The sequence below is a fragment of the Miscanthus floridulus genome, chromosome 9 (assembly GCF_019320115.1).
Source record: "Miscanthus floridulus cultivar M001 chromosome 9, ASM1932011v1, whole genome shotgun sequence".
Taxonomy (NCBI): Eukaryota; Viridiplantae; Streptophyta; class Magnoliopsida; order Poales; family Poaceae; genus Miscanthus; species Miscanthus floridulus.
This window is the reverse complement of record NC_089588.1, coordinates 11,468,511-11,494,350: the sequence shown is the minus strand read 5'-3', so window position 1 is coordinate 11,494,350 and position 25,840 is coordinate 11,468,511. Positions and strand designations below refer to the sequence as shown.

At 45.1% G+C, this 25,840-nt stretch overlaps 1 protein-coding gene and 1 pseudogene across 8 annotated transcripts; both read left to right on the top strand.

Annotated features, from left to right (window-relative positions):
• Window positions 1-1,730, top strand: part of LOC136479232 (uncharacterized) — a 32,166-nt pseudogene extending 30,436 nt beyond the window's left edge.
• A 2,481-nt stretch (window positions 1,731-4,211) lies between these two features.
• LOC136483417 (receptor kinase-like protein Xa21) lies at window positions 4,212-11,990 on the top strand. 8 transcript variants are annotated; one of them, XM_066480488.1, is made up of 7 exons: window positions 4,228-4,348; window positions 5,695-5,872; window positions 6,259-8,960; window positions 9,079-10,777; window positions 10,879-10,935; window positions 11,498-11,559; window positions 11,661-11,990. In XM_066480488.1, the coding sequence occupies exons 3-4, from the start codon at window positions 6,263-6,265 to the stop codon at window positions 9,447-9,449; spliced, it is 3,069 nt and encodes a 1,022-aa protein (XP_066336585.1). In that variant the 5' UTR covers window positions 4,228-4,348; window positions 5,695-5,872; window positions 6,259-6,262; the 3' UTR covers window positions 9,450-10,777; window positions 10,879-10,935; window positions 11,498-11,559; window positions 11,661-11,990. The 8 variants fall into 8 exon arrangements, with proteins under 8 accessions (XP_066336578.1, XP_066336580.1, XP_066336579.1 ...); XM_066480481.1 differs by lacking the exon at window positions 5,695-5,872 and having other exon boundaries at window positions 4,212-4,348; XM_066480483.1 differs by lacking the exon at window positions 5,695-5,872 and having other exon boundaries at window positions 4,212-4,348; window positions 10,873-10,935.
• The last annotated feature ends 13,850 nt before the right edge of the window (window positions 11,991-25,840 follow it).

Here is a 25,840-nt window from a genome sequence, read left to right as displayed (position 1 = left end):
CTTTCTGGGCTCACATATGGTGTGTATCTAGTTTTATTCTTAAAACCAGGTGCTACAACTATACTAACCATGCACATGAAAGGCATACAAGTAAATAGAGAAGATAACTATATTAAAGCATATATCCTGCATAGGTAAGATACAAAGATATACCAAACCTTAGAGAACTCCTCTAGAACCTAAGTATGTCTCAACTCTCCCTAACTCTCAACTCCACTATTCTACTTCTACATCTTGAGAGTGTTGTGGAGATTTTTCTGTTTTGTTGTGTCTTCATCTCAAATGAGATGGCTTCCTGGAGGGGGTCTGGGGGTCCTTTTATAGGGGGAGATGGAGTAAGGGGCAAGCAATCGCCACGTCATCGATCCGCGTCACTTTCATCATCCACCGTTGGATAAACCGACTTAAAACCGCCTTAAAATCAAGGAAGGAGATCTTGGAGACGTGCATGACGCTACGGATGAAGGTGGGCCCCATAGGATGGTTGGTCAACCCCACCCTAGGTCGGCCGACCCTCTCTCATGTCATATGGGCCCTCCTCCCTGGTAGGTGGGTCCAATGCTCTGTCTTTGAGTGGGTTTCGCAGATTTATTCACTGTTTGACATTGGTTTGTATACTTGAAGTGTATGACGATGGGCCTGTTGATCCTGTGAAGTAAACTGGAATTCTTGGATGTTTCTAGATGGCCTTCTTTTGCATAATCTTCGCTATTTTGACCCTGCAAGCATAATTCTCCAAGTACAGGTGGAACCAAGTGAAATCTTAACATAAGTTGTTACTTATTGAATACTTTTATGTTGATTAATCCTTATGTTAATGGTTTATGTTGACGTTAACGACTATCAACATATAGGAAAATTGATTCATCTTGAGAACTGTGGGAGACCACTAGTGGCTATATTTTTCTGACCCTTTAAGATTACTTTAGAGAAAAAGTCAATCATTATAAGGCCTAACTATTAAAATTCTTTTGAGATTAGCACTACTACCCCCATCCAAGATCTCACTTCAAGCTCTATCACTTATCTTAAGTAACTTGGTACAGGATTCAAATGATTGCTTATGCTATTGTAGTATTTAAGAACTTACTCTACGACCTAAAATCCATATTTCAAAAAAGTTCAAAAATGAGAGTTAATAAAACATTTAATGAGCACAAGAGTTTTAACTTGAGGACAAAAAATCAGTAACAATCAATAAGAAAAAAATAAAAATAATAAAAATTTAGATTCAGAACTTCATAAGATATGTGATGCAAGGAGGACCACCATAGTTAATCTCAAGGTTTCAAACTAATTTCATATTCAAAATATACAGAGGTATCATGTAAAGTAAAAAATATGAATATGGATGGAAAACATATAAATCAGTCCTTTGCCAAAAAAAATAATTAGTTTATAATAATTTGATATAGACTACGAAGTATCTATTGTGTCAAAGAGAAAAAACATATAATTTAGTATAAAAAAAATTATTAGTAAAATATTTTAAGTAGTATATCTCTTAGAATTCTAACCCGTGCGAGAGCACAGGTTGATGGACTAGTAACCTTAAAGGGAACACCATCTGTTTTCAAAAGAAATTATTAGTGGCTGGCACCGACCGGGATCTATGCATCTATGATATTGAGGAGCAAACCATGGAGATTGTCCAGGTTCACAACCAAGATTTGGAGATAGTGCGCACGCAGCCATACTGGATTAATGTACCTCCGTGCCAGTATTATTAGGGCTTGTTGAGGTGGACTAAAAGTGAACTTTTTTTAGTTTCCAACCTAACTAGCAATTATTGGCTTGTTCATTACTTGGCAAATGTGGACTAAAATGTGCATATGAGTCTTTGTCCAAGTATGCTATATGCTTTTAGTCCTGTATATCTAAATGACAATGGAACCTTTAGCCACCTAAACGTTAATTCAACATGCTACCTCAAATCTAAGGGTCAAACGAAGGGGAATGGACATATGGTGAACCATTTAAAAACTTGGATCGGGAAGTTCAACCTAAGGATAAAACGAAAGGGTATGGATGTACGGTGAACCGCTTAAAAATTTTATAGACCCGAAAATCAACTTTTAGTTTTGATGGACCTAAATAAAACATCTGTATAAATTAATGGACCTTTGGTGAATTTAACTCTTGTTTTTATAGGCTTAATCAAGCGTGACAGTTTGCCTTTTAACACTACTACAAAAATGATTTTATGACACACTGCCCAAACATTAACTGAGGAGGTCACAAAATCCAACCGCCTCGCAAAATGCCCGAGAATTAACTGAGGCGGTCATTTTATTTATCGAGACACTAAAAAATAACTGCTTCACAAAATCGATTTACTGAGGTGGTTATTTTATTTACAGGAGTGGTCCGGAAATATCCGCCTCCTAAAATGGATTTACGAAGGTGGGCCTCTTAAGAGATCCGTGGACGCCTTTGAGAGGCCCGCATGGGTAAATATCCCGAGGCCCAAAGAAATCGCGGCCCGTTCCACGTTACCGGGTTCATATGTTTACAGGGACTAGGGTTTTCTCCTCCACTCTCTCCCACCCATCTCTCTCTTGCCCTCACCTCAGGCATCTGTGCCTCTCTCCATCTCTCTCACCCTCACTCTCTCGGTGGCATTGGGCCACATGCCCCGGTGATGGAGGGACGCACGGAACTGTCACCACCGGCGTCCGACGACGAGCGCGCACCACCGGCGTCTCCGACGGCGGCGGAGGGCACGGAGCGGACGACTGCACGCCTCCGACGTGGATCCGCCACCCGAGAAGCGGATCCACCTGGATCCGGTGAGGACGTAGTGGATCCGGCATGGACAACAGCGCATCCGGCGCGCCTCCCTGTGCACACGGCGTGGAGGGTTTGGCGGCAAATCCAGGAGCCACGCCGGCGGGGGCCACGCCTTGGTGGCGGATCCAGAAGGTCGCACCAGCGGGGGCCATGCCCCGGCGGCAGATCCACAACGAGGACGGCGGTGGCGGCAGATCCAGATGACGCAGGCTTGGTTGGGCTCGACAGCTGGCCCTGTACGGGCTCGTCGTTGGGCTGTGCTGTTTTTTGTGATAAGTTTAAATATCGCTAATGAAGCTGGACATGTTGCAACAATCTTGTAAGTTATGACTAATTTATAAAAAATATCGATATCTATAATAATTAGTATCATTTGATTTATCATGCAATATAATTTCATAATGTACCTACTTAAATAGCGTAAATTTTGATACTTTTATTACAAGTTCTACGATGGTTGGAAAAAATATGTACTGTCTGTTGGTTCAGATTGGACGTTGGAAAAATAAAAAATACCAATAAAAAAGTACCAGTACCCACAAGTACCAAAACACGTGGCACTAGTACCAAAACATGTAGGATCAGCGTCTATTAACTTTTAGGTAATTTTCAGATATTATTGAAAATAAAGGGTAGTTCGGTAATTTCTTCGCTCCACCGTCCGTAGAGCTACCCGTCCGACACCCTGCTCTCCGGCATGAAGCTCGGGTGGGACCTGACCACGGGGCTCGACCGGCACCTGGCGACGTGGCGGAGCCCCGGCGACCCATCACCGGGCGACTACACGTTCGGAATCGACCTCCGCGGCGTCCCGAGGGGTTCCTATAACGGGTTGCAGTTCAGCAGCGAGCCGGAGATGGAGAGCCCAACAACAGCAACTTAAAATTAATTAAATTTATGATAGTTATCGTGGATTATAAGCTAGAATAGTATTTTTCTCTTACACCAAACCAGTCAATAGTAATAATCCACGATCGTTTCAGCCGAAACGAACAGGATAAATCCACAAGGTCAGGCTTTCGATTTCGCATCCTCTGATTTTTTTTGTTTGTTCGACGGAGACGGTACGGTACTGTTTTCTGTTCGATCGGATACGTACAATCTAAAACTTGACCCGTTTAGCCCGTCATTGTGAAAATAACCCATAAATGAATCATGCCCACACGACACATTCGAAGAACCTAGCAGGTATAGGCCGTAAACCATTCCATAAACCGAGAATTGTCAGCATTGAAACCTCACGAGACAGGTGTGACATCAGCGCCAACTTTCTCTGTTCATTTAAAGAACTGGACAAAACGTGGCAACAATCTTGTCCAGCTCAGATAGCGATGCCTTTTGTCGGAAGATGGAAGCGCAGTAGACTGCTGAGAAGATAAGGCATGACAGGGCAAGTATGTGGACGTGAGGAGGCTGTAAAACTATTCTTAAACCCCCAATGGTGCCTCATTCAGCTGACCAGCCAAACCAACTCAAAGTTGTGCACCATCCGGCAGAATCAATCAAGCACAAAAGGCTGCCTCGTTCTGTGCTCCGGCCTCCGGGGCAGTTTAATTAGGTGCCCTCTTCTTTCTCCTACTGTTTTACAATATATATGTATCGTTTTGGCTCTGTTTGGTTCCCTCCAATTCTTGCCAGTTTTTAAGAATCTCACTTTTGAAAACTAGGTGGCAACTCAACAGGCCAGTTTTTGCCGGATTTTTTTTAAAAAAAAACATGAATCTTACCAATTTCTTCTGACCCATAGAGCAATAAATAGAGTCAAATTTTCAAAAATTGAGGGATCCAAACACCCCACCGATTTATATTTAGAATCCAGATTTTAGAAACTAAAGATAAAAGCTGTTTTTTAAGAATCTGAAACTGATCCAAACAAGGCCTAGGCTTTTACCATGTCCTGCTATCGACCTCTCTTTCGTTGGGACTTGGCAACTATCTCCTTTCTTTCTTTCCCTTAAAATTTAATATAGGAGATTAGAAAAAAAAAACTGAATTGCAAAATATAAGAGATGTGTTCTGTGGGCCTCTTTGGTATAGATTCTAGCGGATTCAGCTTCACCGTTCATTAGAGCTAGTTTTCTCTGTCTTCCTTCTCACAAAGCAGTAGGAGCCAATGAAGCCAAAATTTTTAGCTTCATCGTCTCCTGCTGGCTCTATGAGAGGGAGCAAAAAGAGAGAGAAAACTAGCTCTTATAAATAGTGAATGCGTCAGGAGGCGCTGGAATCCTTACCAAAGAGGCCCTGTAGCAGATTGACAAAGCTCACCATCTCCTTTATATGTAGGACCCATATGAACGAAATCTCTTTTCTCCGATCTTCTCATTTCTCTGTTGGTGCATGGCACAAGGCCCACTAGCTCGTCTCCTTTCTTCGCCGTGTTCGGCTAGGGCTGTCTGGCAGGGCTGGCCAGCCCCCTCATAAGGACACTATTCCAATGAATCAGTCAGCAGTACTTCTCTCTCACATAAACGAACCAGCAACGATACGAACCAGCCAACATGCTCTCGTTTCTCTTCCTCTCTCGGCACGTGACGAGGCAGGCCTGCTCGCCCGACCAGCACGCTCTGCTGGCTGCTGCACCCCTGGCGTGGCAGAGGTGGCGTGCAAAAAGTAACTAGCGTGCATCCCCTTTCTAAAAAGGATTGAGAGATGATTTTTCTTAATTACGAGAAAAATTAGGGAAAGATGATGGATGTAGCATCTTTTTTCTAGAGGGGATTGAGAGATTATTTTTCTCAATTGAGAAAAAAAATAGAAAAGGGGATTGTTTTTTCAATCTGTTTGCAGAGTGTTTTGTTAGAAATTAGCCCCACAGCGATGCTAATCTTCACGCGTCGGTTAAATCTACCAAGACAAACATACAAGATCACGGATGACACCAGAGGCACGATATTTGTTAACTAGGTTCAGCCAAAGTCTACGTCCACAGGGCATGCATGAGTACTAGGGGCGCTCCTCCTCAGTACCAGCAACACCGACCGCTCTTGGGTACCGGCAACATGGCACCGCCCTCCCACGAACATGTCGCTATGTCGTCATGGTCACAACAACAACCGTCCTTTCATATTTATGAGGAAGCCAGGTTACATAGCTCACCTCAACTCTACTCTATACTGTCAAATATAACTCAGAGTCCTAGTATAACCGAACTCGTACATAATATTCGACACATGTCTAACATTTTTTTTACCTACTATCTCCTACCATATTACATGTTTAGGGAGAGGGGATTCTTATTCTAAGTTTGGTGGAGTTGCACTTAGTCAAGCGATAACTTAACCTTTTTTATCTAAAAAAAAGAACTTAACAGTTGTGATTTAAATTTCTATGGGTTCGCATACTTTATCTTTTTGTACGAAACAGAAAGAAATATACTGCAAACTTGCCATTATGATAGGAAGTAACTGAGGGCAACCATGGTGGGAGTTTAGGCATGTCGCAATGTTTATACTTTATTACATTTTGCAGGTGAATGTCTGCCGAATCAACAGCGCAACTTGCCATGCTTATTCTCATAGCATCGTTGCTTATGCTTTATGGAGTTGATCGAACCCGTTGCTTAGAGGTCCCCGGGAATGAAACAGACAAGCTCGCATTGCTCGATTTTAAGAAGGCCACATTTGATCCAAATGGAGCCTTGAGATCGTGGAACACGACCACCCCCTATTGTCAATGGAACGGCGTGACCTGCAGCCTAAGGCACCCAGGGCGAGTCACAGTGCTGGACCTGGGTGACCATGGCTTGTCAGGGCCGATTTCAGCCTCCCTCGGAAACCTAACCTTTCTTAACAAACTGAAACTGTCCACAAATTTCTTCTCGGGCGGGTTGCCTCCTCTCAACCGTCTACGAAGACTTCAGCTCCTTCTGCTGCGAAACAACCTACTTCAAAGCACCATTCTGGATTCCATTACAAATTGTTCCAATCTACAGGGAGTAGACCTATCTGGAAACTTCATAAAAGGTGAAATTCCTTCCAGTTTGGGCCTTCTGCCCAATCTACTCACCATACAACTGTCCAACAATGATCTCACCGGAATTATTCCATCAAACCTAAAAAATATCAGCCGCCTATTTTTTCTAAATCTTGCAGTAAACCAGCTCACAGGAAGCATTCCTAGTGAGCTCGGACAACTTTCAAGTATACGTGTTCTATTTCTCGGTGGGAATATGCTATCAGGTGGAATCCCGGGTACCCTCCTCAACCTGTCTTCTCTCCAAACACTAGACGTTGCTGTGAACAAGCTAGGCGGCATGGAATTGCCATCTTACATTGGTGATAAACTCCCTAGTCTTTTGGCTCTTCACATGTCCCAAAATATGTTTGAGGGGCATATTCCACCTTCGTTAGGCAATGCTTCAAATCTAGTCTCACTAGATCTGTCACAAAATAATTTTACAGGCCAAATTCCTAGTTCTTTTGGTAATCTCGAGGCATTGACTTATCTAAACCTTGGGGGAAACCATCTCCAAGCAAGAGATAGCCAGAGCTGGGAATTTATAGACAAGCTGTCCCACTGTAGGAGTTTGGAAGTGCTCGATTTACATGCAAATAATTTACAAGGAGCTATACCAAATACAATTGGCAACCTGTCCACCAATCTAACACAACTAATATTTGATACAAATAACTTATCAGGTACAATTCCCACAAGCATAGGGAACCTCGGTAGATTAATAACACTTCAATTAGCTAACAACAATCTGACTGGTACAATTGAAGAATGGTGCGAGAAGTTAAAAAACTTACAAAAGTTATCTCTTGAGACCAATAATTTAATTGGGCCAATTCCTTCCTCCATTGGAAATCTTACTCAATTGTTATATCTCACACTGGCGGAAAATAAATTTGAAGGTCTTATACCTCCTAGTCTGGGAAGCCTCCCTCTCTTAGAGTTGAACCTTAGTTATAACAATCTAAAGGGTTCTATTCCTAAGGAGATATTTCATTCTGGCTCCACCATGGTCAAATGTATTTTGTCCTACAATAATTTACAAGGACCGATACCTCTAGAGATTGGTAACCTTCAACAAGTTACTGACCTTCAGTTTTCATTAAACAAGCTTACTGGGGAGATTCCTAATACTTTGGGAAGATGTGTAGGGTTACTAGTCATCCAAATGGATCGTAACTTTCTCACAGGAAATATTTCAATGTCTTTGGGTAATCTAAAGAGCTTGAGCATGCTCAATCTTTCACATAACAATCTGTCAGGCTTCATCCCGACAGATTTAGGCCAGCTTCAGCATCTGACCCAACTGGATCTATCATATAATAATCTACAAGGTGAAATACCGACAACTGGAGTATTTGGAAATGCTAGCTCGCTCTCATTTGTGGGGAACCAAGGACTTTGTGGAGGTGTACCACATTTACATATGCCTACATGCCCTACTACTACTATCTCTCGGGGAAGAGAAAGAAAATATTACCTGATCAAGATACTGGTTCCAATATTTGGTTTGATGTCTCTAACAGTATTGGGCTATTTTTTTATAGCTGAGGTGAAGGATAAAGGAGCGCATTCAACATTATTGCCTCCTTTTGGTGATAAGTTCCTTAAAGTGTCTTACAATGATTTAGCTGAAGCCACAAAAAACTTCTCTGAATCTAACCTGATTGGAAGAGGAAGCTACGGTTCAGTATACAGAGGAAATTTAATGGAGGATAAACTGGAAGTGGCTGTGAAGGTTCTTGATATCGACACGCGGGCAGCAAAGAAAAGTTTCTTATCAGAATATGAAGCACTAAGAAGCATTCGGCATCGTAATATAGTTCCTATAATAACAGCGTGCTCGTCAGTTCAAACTGGAGGCAATACATTCAAAGCTCTAGTTTATGGATATATGCCTAATGGAAATCTAGACACATGGTTGCATAAAAAAGGAGATGGGGAAGGTCCAAATAATTTGAGCTTAGCTCAAAGAATATGCATAGCTGTTAACATAGCTGATGCTTTAGATTATATACACAATGACAGTGGGAAGCCTATTATCCATTGTGACGTGAAGCCGAGTAATATCCTCCTCGATGATGACATGAACGCTCGTCTAGGGGACTTCGGCATTGCAAGCTTCTATCATCGTTCTAGTTCGACAACTGGCCGACGACATGCATACAGCAGTAGTTCATCTGGGCGTGTGAAGGGAACTATAGGGTATATTGCTCCAGGTACCTTGCTTGCTTGCTTGACTCATCATATCAAAAGGTTTATGGCATTATAACATTACTGCAAGAGTTACATACTTGAACTTACATACATGAACTTATATGTCTTACTTATTTTCAGAGTACGCTGGAGGTGGGCGCCCATCAACATGCAGGGATGTATACAGTTTTGGAGTTTTACTTTTAGAAATGTTGACTGGGAAAAGACCAACGGACCCTATGTTTGAAAACGGACAAAGCATTATTAGCTTCGTTGAGAGGAGCTTCCCAGATCAGATACTGCAAGTGATTGACGCTTCACTACAGGATGAATGCAAGCCCGCCTCAACAATAGTTCACCAATGCTTGTTGTCTCTAGTAGAAGTAGCACTGTCTTGTACGCGTCAGTTCCCAAGTGAGCGGATGACCATGAGAGAAGCAGCCAACCGAATCAGTGCAATCAAGGCCTCCCACGTCAAAGGAAGAGATAGGACTGACTCATTGCAGTGCTAACAACATGTATATACTCGAGAGAGAGGAATTAGTGGATGGCGACATGGAGGATCTATGCATCTATATGAAGTTAAGGAGCAAACCATGGAGATTGTCCAGGTTCACGACCAACAAGATTTGGAGATCGTGCGCACGCAGCCATACTGGATTAATGTACCTCCATGCTAGTAGTATCAGGGCCAGTGACTAAAAGCAATCTGATTAATTTTTTAGTTTTCAACCCAACTAGCAATTAGCTAGTTTACACTACGTAAAAAACGGTTTCTAGCAACAGAACAATTTTTTTTAGGTGCGGCTGACGATGGAGCCGCCTCTACAGTGGCGTGTTCGGGAGCCCAGAGACCAGCTACTCCTACAAATGAAACAGCAGGGGCGGCTGGTCATACGAGCCGCTCCTACAAATGGGTCGGATTTATAGGGGCGGCTCACTCACCAGCCGCCCCCGATGTTGAGATTTATAGTGACGGCTCAATAACCAGCCGCCCCTACAAATGCTCCGACGAATAAATACTCGGCTCAGCTCCTTCTAGAGGCTTCTGCTCACCGCTCCGTTCTCTTCGCTTTCTCCCTCCCTCGCTCTCCCGACGCCGACAGGGCGATGGCCACTGGCACGCGCGGGCAGCGGCACGGGACTGGCCCCGGCGGGAGGCGGCGAGGGCCCTCGTGCCCCCGGCTGCTGCTGCGATGGCTCTTGGCACCTCCTCCGGCGCGCCCCTCATCGGGCAGGGGCGGCGCGAAGCAGAACGGCTCTCCACTGACGCGGCCATCTCCGTGCATGGGCGGTGCTGATCTGGCGCGAGGCCACACGGATCTCCTCCTCCAGGGCGGATCCGCTCTCCCGAGCCCTCCCTCCCTCCTCTTCCCCGGTGGATCCGGCGAACAACGGTTGCGGAGGGCACGCCGGCAACGGAGGCAGCGGATCTACGATGAGGAGTCGGATCTGCGGCGGATCTACGGCGAGGAGGCGGATCCAACGGGGCCGCACCAGATCCGGCTCTCACCCGTCTCGGCCCCTGTCGTCGTCGCCACCGTCTCCGAACCCATCGCCACCGTCGTCGCCTTCGTCTCCGAACCCATCGCCACCGTATCCCACTCCCACCCGTCTCGGCCCCTGGTGCTGCTCCCGCTGCCACCCCATGAGCAAGAAGCTAGCAGCACCAAGCCGCACACCCTAGTTTCAGTTTTCCCCCAAATCACAGGGCCCGTTCTACAATTTGCTTAGCCCCCTCCGATTCCCTCTCTCTTTAATCCCCACCTCCATAGATCATATCCTTCACTGCAGATCCGTGCTACATTCCCCCTCTCTGGATGCAAACGGAGCAGCCAAGGTGAGAGAGAAGGTGGGAAAAAAGGGAAATTTTGCTTTTTTTTTGTTTTCCTATGATTCGGAGGTCCTGATTTGAATTTCTGATTTTGATGCAAGCCGTAGGATTTGAAGAAATCTTGCTCCATCACCACTACATGGATCCAACTAAAGCAACGTAAGGTATGGGAGAACGTGGAACAAAGAAGCAAACTTGCAATTTTATTTCCCTATTTGTTCTTATGATTGTAAACTCACGACTTGCATCTGGATTTGTGGTTATAAGGGTAACTGTGTGATTTGATAAAATCTTGAAGCATCACATTTGTATTTCGTATAACTTTGCAACTTTAAATATTTTTTCTGTAATTTTATTTGTTCCAAAATTAATCCTTACAGCACCTAAAATGAATACAAACTACTGAGCGCTTGTATTATGTTGATTATAATTGCTTACCACTGTCGTTTGCCATGTACCTGCATTTATCCTACTGCTTTACTATAATTTGTGGGGTGACAGATACTATAATGTTTTTTTATTCACTCAAATTTCGTTGGATCTGACATTTTCCATGTACCTGCATTTTATCTTGCTGATTTACTACAAATTGTTTGGTAATAGGTACTATATAGATTCAGCTTTTTCACTAAATTTCATTAGATCTGTCATGTTCCATGTTCTTGCATTTATCATCATGCTGCTCTACTACAAATATGTGCGGTAACAGTTAACATCTTTCATCAGCTCCCAGTAATAAGATGAATGATCAATATTTCACCAATGTTCTTCTAAAAATTAATGCTAAGGTATACATTTGTCAGCATCTTATTTGTGGCTGCAGCTTGTTGGAACATATATCCTGTTATTAGTTTTTTTCTTGACTAATATGATTTTTCCTGTCGACTAGCTTGGTGGAATGAACTCTAAACTATCATTGGAACATCGTCAAATGATACCAGCTGTGACTCCAAAAACCAACATTATTTCTTGGCATGGATGTTTCACATGGTTCTCCAGGTCGAGCAGATATACCATCAATTGTTGCGGTGTGTCTTGTTCTCTGTTGTGTTACTTGCATCGAGCGAAGATTGGTTTTCAGATTACTTTTCATATACCTATGTGCAGTCTCATAGTTTAAATGAACAACAAGCACAATAATTTGCACCGTGTATTGTCATGGAATATTTGTTATAATCTGGTATAAATAAATGTGTATTGTCATTGAGTTTCAGTACAATCGCAGAAGAAGATAAGTCACGATGGAGTTGTGCATGAAAAATATATGTTCTGGTCGAATTTGAATTATAAATTTAATTTTTTTTGGCGGAAAAATGATTTATAGGGGCGGTTGGTACTGTAGCCGTCCCTACAAATCGATTTGTAGGGGCGGCTAGTGTTCCCAGACCGCCCCTATATATCGATTTGTAGGGGCGGCTACCGTACCAACCGTCCCTACAAATCGATTTGTAGGGGCGGTCTGGGAACCGCCCCTATAAATGCATGATTTGTAGAGACGGTATGGTAGGGGCGGCTTGTCGAACCGCCCCTACAAATGCTTATTAGCCGCCCCTAAAAACCATTTCTGACGTAGTGTTATTATTAGTTGGCAAAGGTTAACTAATATAGATTAAAGGTGCACAAGAGTCTTTGTCCAGAAAATTAAAGCTATATGCTTTTAGGTGCAACGTAAATGTAATCAGATAGCGGCGGGGAGCAGCACTGGACTAAACTTTTAGCCACCTAAACGTTATTTCAACTAAACTTTAGTTCTAGCCTTGTAGGTGATCAAACAGATCTTCAGTCGATTATACTGTACTTGTTAATTAATTAATGTACCTCGTTGCTAGTATATTATTGATCAAAATACACTACTACAAAAAAACTTTCACAAGGCATTTGCAAAATGGGCTCTGAGGCGGTTGGGCCGGTTGTCCACCTCGGTTAATCGTGGCAGGGTAGCCGGCCCAATAACCGCCTCGGTTAATACTTAACCGAGGCGGGTAATGTAACATAACCGCCTCGGTTAGGCGGTTTCCCTAAGCCAACCGCATCGTTTAATACATTACCCGAGGTGATTGGTTCAAAGAAACTGCCTTGGTTATCTATAGCTACCCGACTGCATTTTTTCCATACTTCTCTGCTTATTATATGCCATTTTCACTGTGTGTGCAAGCTAGGTTCGCGGTCATGGACATGGAATGGATGTACAAGACATCGAGGCTGGATCTGTCTTACCTGGATCATGTGAGAAAGTTTGTTGCCGCTGCAAAAAAGCATCGTCTGAGTCTGAATCGGGAGCGCATCATTTGTCCATGCAATAGCTGCAAGAACAAGCTTGCCCAGGAAGATAACGTGGTGCAATCTCACTTGATGTTGTATGGTTTCGTCAAGGATTACACCGTCTAGAAGTTTCATGGCGAAGCAGATCCGAGTGCCACTGGTTCATCTGGACGAAACTCGTCGATGACATCGACGACGGCGGTGAATGCAGAACATGACAGAGGACAACAACCCTCTTCAGTAGCAGCAGCCAGTAGGCACGGCACTACTGCTGGTGACAATGCAAATCGTGATTATATCACGATGGATGATCTGCTCCAAAACATGGCAGATGACAATGGTGGTTGGGATGGTGAGCCCGAGGATGCAGAGCTTTTTGAGGAACTTTCTAACCGTCTCGACCACGACGACGTTCTATTTGGGTCCTCGAGGTGTTTGGACAATTTTAGAGAGATGAAGCAGGCGACAATTGATCCCCTGTATAAGGACTGTTCGAAGGAGTGGACGACACTGTGTTTTAACCTCTAGATGTTGATGCTGAAGGCTCGCCATGGGTGGTCCGACACTAGCTTCAACGACTTGTTACGTATCCTTGCTTCCACATACCCAGAGGGTAACAAGGTGCCCGCCAATACCTATCGGGCGAAGAAGCTGATCCGGCCAGTGGTGACGAAGGTTAAAAAGTTCCACGCATGCCCTAACCACTGTATCCTATATCAGGGCAAGTATGAGAACTTGCAGAGATGTCTGCACTGCGGCGTGAGTCAGTATAAAAGGAATGTCAGTTGTCACGTGGATACGAACGACGAGGGAGCCTCGAGAGGGCCAAAGAAGAAGAAGACGACCAAGAAGAGTAGTGCAAAGCAGATCCCGTCTCCTGAGGACGAGGAAGAAGAGGGTTACACGCTGAGGAAAAGTTCTGCCCTGTCGATGTGGTACCTACTTGTGATCGATCGCCTACGTGCTATATTCGAAAACCCAGAGGATGCCAAGCTGATGTCCTAGCATGCATCTAATGAGCGCACAAAGGACGATGGCAAGCTATGACACCTCGCCGATGGCAAGCAGTGGAAGTGTTTCAACGACCAGTTTCTAGAGTTTGGCAAAGAGGCGAGGAACGTCAGGTTCGCGTTGAGTACCGACGGGATGAATCCGTTCGGTGACCTCAATAGCTCACACAACACTTGGCTGACCATCCTCACCATCTACAACCTACCTCCCTAGCTATGCTAGAAGCACAGGTATCTTTTACTAACCATGATTATTTCCTGACCGAGGTAGCCCGGCAATGATATAGATGTGTTTCTAGAGCCGTTCATGGAGGACATGAAGAAACTATGGGAAGAAGGGGTCAAGATGATGGATGCGTCCCTAAAGGAGGGTTCACTCTAAAAGCCATCATCTTTGTCACCATCACCGATTACCTTGGTCTTTTTTCACTGTCAGGGCAGATCAAAGGTAAGTCCGATTGCGTAGTTTGCATTGATGGTACCTGCTACACTTACCTTAATGCATCCAAGACGATGGTGTACATGAGGCATAGGTGATTCCTCATTAAAAAGCACAGGTACCGAAATCCTACGATGAATAGGTACTTCGACAACCAGGACGAGCCTCAAATTGATGAGCTGGAATATATGAGGTATGGGGAAAAGGTGTTTGATATAGTGAAGGGCATAGACGTCGAGTTCAGAAAGAAAAAGAAAGAGGACGATGGGACCATGACAAGGAAGAAGAGAAAGCATGATACGATGGAGGAACCACCTGTCGCCCCTGTTCCTTTCAAGAAGTAGTTGTGTTTCTTCTCGTACCTGTCGTACTGGAAGGAGCTCGATACGCCCGATGTCATCGACTACATGTACCTAGAGAAGAATGTCTTTGAAAGCACGATTGGGGTCCTGCTAGATATCAAGACTAAGATGAAGGATGGTTTGAAGTCAAGGATGGATCTTGTCAACCAGCGCATCAGGCCTGAAATTCACCCGACACCAGCGTCGCAAAGCGGGAAAGTCGACCTTTCGGGCATGAGTTACAACCTGATGAGAGATGAGAAGAGGGTTGTGTGTCAGTGGCTTAGGGCATGAGAAGACCGGTTTCTCTTCCAACATCAAGAACCTAGTCTCGATGAAAGACCTCACACTGACCAACTACAACTCACATGACTGCCATGTCATGCTGACGGTTTTCCTTCCAATTGTGATCAGGGCTATCGATCCAGAGTACGTGAAGATGGTCATCACACGCATGTCCTACTTCTTTAACCGCATCACACAGAAGGTCATCGATGAAGCTGAGTTGCCTGGCCTAAAAGAGTTCATCGCGTAGACTCTTTGCCAGCTCGAGATGTGCTTCCCGCCATCTTTCTTTGATATTATGCTACACCTGACGATGCACATGGTTGATCGATCAAATATAGGAACCGGGCCCCATCTACCTACACTAGATGTGGGTGTACGAGCAGTTCATGTCAACCCTCAACAGATACATCCTTAATCGTGCCTACCCGGAGGGCTCTATGATCAAGGCATACACAACTGAGGAGGTCGTTAACTGTTGCACCAAATACATCTGGGACGGAAGGGCGATTGGCCTGCCCGTCCCTCCGCATGAAGGAAGAACCTTGGAAATGGGGTGCACGGGGAGGAAAGTACGCACCAATGTAGAGTACAAAATAGTGCAAGAAGCTTATCACATCGCCCTTAATAAGTTAGTGGTCATGGATCACTATGTTCAGCAGCACTTGGAGGCGATCCGTGCCGCTAACGATGGAGTGCGCACAGAGGCATGGGTCCAGAAATAGCACAAGATCAGTTTCACAATGTGGATCAAAGAGCAGGGCATACCCCATGGAGAATCCGTTGAAGCGAGGCTTGCGTCTGGCCCGTCCACCCAAATCACCTCGTGGCAACGTTATGACATCAATGGATATAGGTTCCACACAAAAGAGAAGGACAAGAAGAGTGCGGCACAGAACAACAGTGTTCGATATGAGGGCATCGACGAGGCGACGGGGGAGACCAGGACATACTTTGGGCATGATGAAGAGATATGGGAACTGTAACACCCTAAAATTTGCCTCTTTTAAAAATAGGTTTAAAATGATTTGTTTCTGAATTTTGTGCTCATAAAATATAGGAAAAAGAAATTTTTTTATTAAATTAAAATTCATCATAAGGTTTAGCAACATGTTTTTGCATACATGCCCGTGCATTTGTTTCTTTGAATTGTGTGGAATTGATTCAAATTGAAAACATTCAAAATGCTTTTGAAAAATAAATTTGAAAATGGCATTGAAGTAAAAGAAAAGAGGGAAAAAGAGAATTAGAAAAATAAAAGAATTTAAAAAGGTGTAAAATTTATTTTTGGAGAACTTACCAAAATCCCTCATTTTTAATTAAATTGAAAAGTGTATTTGAAACCTTATTCAAATTTGATTTGATTCATATTTGAATTCGGTTTGAGAATGGAAAAGGAAAAGAAGAAAAAACTCTCCCTCTCTCTTCTGGCCCGTGGCCGCAGGCAGCCCAGCAGGCTGGCCTATCTGCTTTCTTCCCCCGCTCCTTCGATCTCGGCCCGCTCCCACTCTCCCGCGTGGCCCAGCAAGCCATCCCCGCGACCCAAGCCGCAGCCCAGCACCGACGCACCTCAGTCTCCTCCTTTCCTTGCTCTATCTCACTGATGACCGGTCGGCCCTACAACACCGCTCCCTTCCTTCTCTCCAGCATAGTCGCTGACAGGCGGGTCTTGGCTGTCAGCCTCTTTTTCCTTCTTCCCCGCCGTGCCCAACTCAGAATCCACGTCGTTGTCGTGCACGCCAAGCAGTCTGGTCTCTTAAATAATGAGCCTGAGCTCGTACCGCCCTCGCCTAACCTGATTGCAATGCCACCGCATCGCTCGAGCGCCCGCAACCACGCCACGACCTAGCGCCGCTGTCCGCCATCGCCCAGCCAAGCACAGCGCCGCCTCCTCTTGCTCCGCGCCGCCAAAATCCCCCTCGATGAGTTCGCCCTCCTTCCCTCTCTCTCTTGGTGTCCTCGCCTTGCGTTTTTGTGGACCGTAGACCGGAAACCATGAACGCCGCCGAGCTTCTCAACACCGGCAATGGCGTCGCCGTCTTCTTTCCCTGTTCCGGCGGCCAGCTCTCCTCCTCTCCGCTCTCAGCCGTCCGATCTTAAATGAAGAGTCCAGATTAGAACATACCCCTTCGCTGGCGTTTTTGCAAAAATACCCTTATAATTACTTGAGTCTTAACCTGGAGTCCATAGCGACTTTCTAGATTCTGTTTTCTTCTTGGAAAGCATAGTTTGATCGGTTTAGATCCAAAATACGTTTTCACCTATTTACAGTTTTGCCACTAATCTTGTTTTAGCCATAAAATCTTTGTTTTAACTCAGAGTTGATCCATTCAACTTGCGTTAGGTTCATAATTTCATAATCTACGTGTTCATACTATTGTTAAGTAGGTTTTCAACTTTTAAAATCCAAGGCTAGATTTAATCTATTATCTTATTAAAGAAAATATTGTTTAATTCACATCTTCTACGTTTTAGCTCCGAATTGACCCATTCAAGTTGTGCTATATTCATTACAATGAGATCTACGTGTTAGTGACTATGTTTATCATGTCACTACTTCTGAAATTTCATGGTTTAAATCATATCTTTATTAATAATTATGCAACTAGATTTTATAAATAAAATATGATTTGTTTTACTTTAGTTTTATAATTTAGATCCAAATTTGACTTAATTTATATTATCTATAAAATATCTTATATATGTTTTTATATAGTTAAAACACATGAAGCTAATAGTTTTATATTTTCTTTTATAAGTAGATCTTTCGGTAGATGCATCTTTTGTACCGTTGCTCCGATTAGAGTGCCTTTCGCGACTGTGTGTTCGTAGCAAGACATAGATTAGTTTTACAAACTTTTCATCTTGATTTTATGTTTGGTGTACTGTTCTAATTTAGATCTATTGTTTGCTTCATGTATGATTGCATGGATGCTTGTGTGGTGCTTTATGATCATGTCCAGTCGGTGAGCTTTACGTGATTGATCAAGGAGTTCTATTGAAGTTTTGAACTTGAAGAAGGAACTAAGTTTAAGCAAAGTATAGTACGGGATCTTTTTTGTTTTCCTATACACCTTTAATCATTTAATTCATATTACATGTGTCTACCTTGACTGCCACTAAGGATTTCCTAGTAATTTGTACTTGTACCTTGATGCCTTTGTGGTATTGCATTGGGTAGCTTTGCTAGTGCTCAACTACAACTATGGTCTTGTAACTTGACTAATGGTATATGCAATAAACACTAAAAGATGCTTTTTAGCAACATGAAAATAGGGGGCTGGAGTGTTTAGCTACTTTCTAAATGCTCTAGATTCCTCTCCCTAAGGACTTATCTGTAAGAGATCATCCGGTACTTACAGTACAGCTGTGAGGGCTATATGGCTCTGGCTTTAGCTCAGTATAAGGACCTTTTCTAGCTTGTTAGTGGTTACCTTTATGGCGCAAAAGGGGCTCTAGTTTGTATGATCTCGACCTGCCAAGAGGGTGCACTTTGGTTTCGTTGTATTTTGTTAGTCACTCCTTGGAGGGGGTTCGTGCTTACTAATGGGGAAACCTTAGCGGCCCTAACTTGTTAAATGAACCTTTGAAAGGCTTCATAGTGAACCCTACTGACCTTCCATGGTAGTGGGTTAAGAGGCTCGCGACCTCGGGCGAAAGGGTAAATAACAACTCACAGTGAAAGTGTACAACCTCTGCAGAGTATAAAACTGGTATATCAGCCGTGCTCATGGTCACGAGCGGCCTTAGAACATTTACGGAATAGATGATGAACACTGATGATACTGATGATAAAGATGCTCACTAATGATTACTATTTATGATATTCATTATTCATGTTTACCTGATCATGTGTTTATGGGCTTGTGAATAAACTTTGCTGCCACCCTATTGCTAAAAACATGACTCAATAAAAGCTAATCATAGTTGAACTAGTGTCAGCCTTTTGAGCCTCATGAACCCCATGTTATATTTGTTGTGTACGACATGTACTTACGCTTGCTTTATTTTTCAATTATTTGGATAAAAATCCCTGATGGGTACCAGATTGCTAGAGTTTGGAGGAATTAGGCTTGTGATCAACCAGCCAGTTGTCCCTGTAGATTTGGAGTCTTCGCCTGAAGATCGGAGTTGTCTTTCCGCTATCTATGCGCTGTATTTAAGCATTATCTTTTGATATTACCCATATTTATAGCTATATGTGAGATTTGACTTCCTAGGCTCACATATGGTATATATCTGGTTTTGTTCTTAAAACCGGGTGCTACAGGAACTAGACTATGGCAGTGACCTATAGGTACCCATCTTTCGATGTCAGTGGGCCAAACCAAAGGCAGTTGTCATGGACAAGTGTGGGCTAACCACCATAGAGCTCCAAAGTGTCGGCTACAAAGGTGGTCAGTGGGTACTAGCAAGCCACATCGCACAAGTAGCCTACTACGTGAAACCCAATGATGGCAAGAGGCACGTGGTTGTGTCAGGAAAGCAAAGGATCATGGGAGCGGATGGAGTCCAGAGTCCCAAAGAATACAACAACTACACAGAGCTTGCACTCTTTACCGATCATCCACGAAAGATGAAGGCCATCGAGACCCGCTTCAACACGACCAAGATGATGCCCTGGTTCCGCCCCGACAGTTAGAAGAAGACCGTGGGAGCGCCTGCATCAAAATGATATGTATGCCACATATATATGTATTAATGTAGTGATTTATGGATTAACGAGAAGTTTTGTAACTTATTATTATTATAATGGAACCATATATATATGATCGTGGGAGATCCTAATTAATTTATGTATGCAGCATCATTTGTGTTAAGTGTTGATTCTTTAAAATTATGTGATTTATGTTCAAAACAAATGAAAAAAGTATTTAATTAACAAGTCCTACTCTACACTACTCTTAGATAAGAAATATCAATTTGAAATAATAAGTATCAATTTTAGGTAATAATATCAATTCTAGATAATAATTTCAATTCTAGATAATAAATATCAATTTTAGATAACAAATATCAGTTTTAGATAATAAATATCACTTTTAGATAATAAGATAATAAGTATCAATTTTAGATAACAAATATCCATTTTACATAATAATATCAATTTTATATAATAAGTATCAATTTTAGATAACAAATATCCATTTTAGATGATAAATATAAATTCTAGATAATAATATCAATTTTAGACAAATATCCATTTTAGATAATAAATGTCAATTTTAGATAATAATATCAATTTTAGACAACAAATATCAATTTTATAAAAAATATCAAATTTAGATAACAAATAAATAATATAAATTTTAAAAACTTAACTGAGGCGGGCAAATAACAGCGCCCGCCTTGGTTAACATTTACGGATGCGGGCGTCCTAAGTGCCCGCCTCGGTAAATATTAACCGAGGCGGGCGCTGTTAATTGCCCGCCTTGGTTAATCAGTGCCTATATAAGGCAGACCCCAACCCCGAATCGACTAAGTCCTTCGGCATCCTCAACTCCGACCCCGAAGGGCTACCAAAACTTTGACTCCGCCACTGCCACTGCTGATGTCATGCTCTCCCCACCGTCCCCGTCCCTGCCCTCGACTCCAAGCTCTCCCCCCACCGTCCACCACGCCCCGACCCAGCTCCATTGCGCCATCCGCCGGGGATCCCGAACCCTAGCCGACCTCTCCCCCGTCTACCGCCGTCTTCTTCCTCCGCCGCGCCATCTTCTTCCTCCCTGGCATCCGTCCATCCGTCGTCGGCCGCATCCGTCTTCTTCCTCCTCCGTACCGAGCTCCTCCGCACCAAGCTCTGCCATGCCGACCTCCGCATCGAGCTCCTCCGTGCCAACCTCCGGCACAAGCTCCATCCTCCACACCGAGCTCCTCCATGCCGACCTCCATGGGCTCTATCTCCAATCAGCAGGTTTTGGCTCCCCTTTTCTTATTGCCTATGTGATGCCTATGATGCCTATGATGAACCCTATAGCTGCATGTGATGCCTTTGATGAACCCTAGCAGCATGTGCCACTGCCTATGATGCCTCATTATTTTTTCAACTGAGCATACGTCATTTCCTATGATTGTCACTGCCTATGATGCCTCTATTATGACTATGATGCCTCTATTATGTTTCAATTGAGCATGTGTAACAACCCTGGAAATCCCATACCCCAAAATCACAACTTTCAAAAACTTTTTTGAAAAACCCTTGTATGGTGAGTGTCATGCTAGGAAAACACCCTAGATGCACAAGTAGACCCTAAGTTTAGCTTGTGTGAGCATATGCATTAATGAACTTGTGAGTTGCTTCTTTATGATTTCATGTGATGAAATTAAAAGTTGACAACCTTTATTAAACAAACTTGATGCTTGTGTGTTGCCAACCCTTGGCTTGGATCCTAGAACCCTAGATGATGCCTAGTGGACCCCACAAGGATGTATATGTGCTTGGCAACACATGTATACATGCATAGGTACTCAAAGGAGTAAATAGAAAATAGAAAAAGTGAAAAGATAGAAAGAAAATGGGGAAAGGCCAAAGCGGCCCAGCGCAGCAGCAGCAGCCCAGCGCCCAGTGTCGGCCTACTCGCATGCCCCTGCACCTCAGCCTGCTTCCCCACGCGTGCCCCACCTGCCCAGCAATGCCCGCGGCCTAACAGCGCGCTTGCTCGCGCCTCGGCCTGCTCCCGCATGCCATGTCGCTTCCCTCTCTCTCAGCATCGGTGACACGTGGGCCCGTGGAACCCGCTTATCATCCCCCACACCTAGCTTCCTCCTCTACTTTTACGAAGCTCACCCTGAGCCATCTGTCTTTGAGGCATTGGGCGCTAGTGCTCGGATGGATGCCATGTTCACAATCCATGGCTTGCCAGCCCACCCCAGTTCACGCTGTGCCATGGTGACATCACCGTCGAGGCCCCATGGCACTGACATCACCCGTCCTTCCCCTTGACTATCGGCATTTGGAAATGGGAGCGCCAAATCGCTCGTGATCCCGTGCTGAGCACTAAAACCCTAACCTAGACCCCCTATCCACCCTACATGTACCCCCTCTGCCCTTCCTCGCAGTCCACCGCCTCGCCATGGCTGTGGTCTCCTATAAAAGGGTTCCCTAGGTGCCCTAGCGCCTCTCCCGTACCCCCGCCGCCACTCTATGGCAACCCACGACCACCATTGAGCCCTAGAAGAGGCGGACAAGGGAGGAGGAAGGGAGCCAAGCCACCGAAGTTGCCTGAGCCAATCGGAGAAGAAGACAGCACCCCGATTGTCTTCCTCGCCATTGCAGTTCGGCATAGCACAACCTCGACTCAACACGGCCTCACCTCGCCACTGTACCGCCACCCTAACTACACCACCACCATGGTGAGCCCCCATCAAACCCCTCTTCTCGCCATCATAGACACACCATGGCCGCCGAGCCATGAGCTTCCACTTGAGGAGCTCAAGGCAGTGCCTTGGGACTGTCACACGCACCCACGTGTACACGCACATGCCAAGGCACAGCCTTGCCGAAATCTTTGAGCTCAGGAAAACCAGTGTCCTCACCGTGCACCCGCACATGCCACCATGGCCAGAGCATGGCCATGGCAAGAGTTGTTCCGATCTCACCCCACCGGTAGAGGTAGCGTGACCACCTCGGTGAGCTTCCTCCTGCCGAGAGACGTACCCCACGCTAGAAGGTTGAAGGAAGAGAACCCTGGGGACTACTAGCCATGACCGCCTCACCGTGCTACCACGTCCCCTTTCCACCACCGTGCCGTGACCATTCCCATCGATGACGGCCTCCTCGCTCATCAAGGAGGGGCCAATGATGTCCGTCGTGACCCCGCGCACCTAGCTGCCTAACTGGTTGAACCCCTACCGAGCCCTAGCCCTTGAGCCACCATCGCCGACAACTCGCCAGAGCTCTGCCGTGTGCCTTGTCATGGTGTAGACTCCGCCGTGGCTTATGGTAACCGTGGACCAGTTTTGTGGCTTGCCTGCAACCCTAATTGAAGGAAAAAAGCCGCCTTTGGGCTCAATTGAGCGCATGCCGCTCCACCGAGGCCCGCCGCCACCGTAGTGACACCATCGCCATGGCCAGCCTCGCCTGAGCCCTTTTGCCTCTCCTTGATGTCTTTGTCGTGTTCGTCGGAGCTCAGGGAAGCTATAGGAGCCTAGCCGAAGCCCTACCAGTGCTTCGAGGAGTGGCATCGCCATCGCAGTGATGCCGAGAGCCGCTGTGTCACCATTGCTAGCCGCCATGGACCTCAAGCCATCACCTTTAGCCCCTCATTGCACTCGCCGAGACCCCACGATGCCGGAGGTGCTCTTAGATATCCCCCTGAGCCGCCGTAGCACCCGACCACGTGACCTAGCCACCAGCAAGGTCATAGCCTAGAGAGAAAGGAGCAGCCACAACCTGTCTAGCCTCGCATGTGCTCGATGCACCATGAGCCAAGAGAAGGAGGAGGAAAGATGAGCGTGGTCCACCGTAGACCCACTCTGCAGTCCATAAGCCACGTTTGCCGGTTCACCATGGACTGAGCCCCATAAACAGCAGCTCGCCTTTGGCCCAGCAAGGGCATGTGGATAGCCCAGCTGGCCGCCACATGTCAGGGCCGGGCCAGCCCAACCCGGCCCATATTTGGCCTCACCCGGCTCGCCAAGGCCCGGACCACGTTGATCATTGATCGGGACCCACCTATCAGTGACCCGAGCCACCCGACCAATCAGGTGCTGACACGTGTCAAGCACTGTGCAAAATTTCCTTTTTCTTTTTTTAGAAAATAGAATAAACTTTGAAAATTCATAATAAATTCATCCGACCTTAGAAAAATATGAATCAAGTGTCCAAATTTTTCTAAAATGAGCTCTACGTCATAGGCTTATGTTTGAGTGCATTTGGATCTCTAGTTTTATGTTGCTTCTTTGTGAATGTATATAGGAGTCGCTTATAGCGACTGTATGTCCCGTTTTTAGCCCCGGAGGAGCAGCTGCCTGAGGAGGACTACGACTACTCGGAGGACCTTGGAGACGACCAATCAGCAGGTGCCACGTCCCACCCAACCTCGTAGAAACCTATTAGGCATGATATATGTAGTGGATAGTGCTTTACTTTATTGCAATTAAGTTGTGATTAGGTTGCATGGTAGTTTGCTTGTGAAGCCTTTACCTTGATGCAACCATACCCCTGTACACCCGTTGTTAGAATAGTCGCTCGCTTACTACTTGTTACTTACTTTTACTCGCATTATATCTATGATGTGATGCTGCGTGGAGGATTGTTGTGAGTGGTTAAGGCACTTGGAGCGGGGAACATGGTAAGCAACATGAGGAGATCTTGGCGTGAGTCTTGGGTGTGTGGTGAGGGTTGAGTCGACTGGGCAGAATCCTATGATGAGTCTGAGGATGAGTCTTGCCAGGGGGTGTGACCTGGGCATCCCCTGTGTGAGGTACCTGTGGCGGGTATATGTGAGTTGAGTAGATCCCGAGGAGGAGTGCCTTTGTGGGACGAATCCACGAGATGGAGGTGCTATCATGGCATGGGGTGTTGGTTATCCCCTTTGAGAAGATGTCATGTCTGGTCCCCCTAAGGACTGGTATGTCGAGAGAACCGGCTCATAGGACCCTTCGTGCACGCCACTCGTTCCTGATGGGCAGGAAATGGCATGCTGTCTAGCTAGGGCGATGCCACTACTACTAGGTTGGAAGCGGATAGTGTAGGGAGGTACGGGCTGGTGACCGACACCCTCCTAAGACAGTGTGGTGACCTTGGTGGCCCGGTACTAAGTCTCATAGTCTCAGCGTGCCGGTGGACTCTGGTGTGCCCTAGGGTTGAGTGGTAGGGTGACATCGTACTGGTTAGAAGGTAGCCCGGCATCAGCCGAGATGATGTACAGTGTCGATGATGGCGATCTTGTGGTTCTAGGTGTACACGCTCTTTAGAGTTGATCGATCTATACGTATAGCCGTGTCCACGGTTACCGACATTCCTATGTTCTACGCTTCCCTTGATTAGTGAGAGGTGTATTCTCTTCTCGCCCCTGGGTTGGTTTGGATCCGACAGTTAGCCGCTGAGGAAAGGACGAGAGGGAGTTGTCCTTGTCGCCTAGAGAGCGTGGTAGAGAGATGTGAGAGTGTGGTGTGATGGTGCTGGATATGGGATGGATGGATGGATTTGGGTTAAAACTTGAGAAACTATTATAAAAAATTGTTGAACTTGCATAGGAAAACTATAGCCAAATAGTAGGCCTTTTCTCTTACCTTTGCATACCACTTACCACAAAGCAAACGCGAAGCATAGGGTGGGAGCCAGTGGCCAATACAAATCGTACTGATAATCATATGATAGGTGAGGAGCTCGAGTACGACTTCGAGGGCAATGGTGGGGAGGACTAGATGTCTTGTCCTTCACTCAAGTTGGTCGGAGAAGTCGAAGTCTGCATCCGTAATCGTGCCTTTTGATGCTGTTCAAGATGCTATGTGCTCCGAGTGATTCCGCCAAGTGGCAATGTAATAATGAGTAAACCTTTCTAATGTACTCTCTAAGACAGGTTTTCGATGTATGTACTGTGATATCGACTAGGATTCAGTAATGTGATGACATGATTTTCGGGGACTATCGCATTATTGTTTGTATCTGTGGATTTCCCTTCAAGGAAATCGTGGATCGTTTCAATGTCTTTTTTGTCTACTATGGGGCTGCCTGCTACACTACTTAAGTTCAATGGTTCACTGGATTTTTGCCTAAGTTCACTGC

What these genes read in the sequence shown, in the direction of transcription:
- LOC136483417 (XM_066480484.1), top strand. Translation starts at nt 6,263, where the DNA reads ATGTCTGCCGAATCAACAGCGCAACTTGCCATGCTTATTCTCATAGCA. An exon ending in TATAGGGTATATTGCTCCAG is followed by an intron (nt 8,961 to 9,078) that starts GTACCTTGCTTG and finishes ACTTATTTTCAG; the next exon opens with AGTACGCTGGAGGTGGGCGC.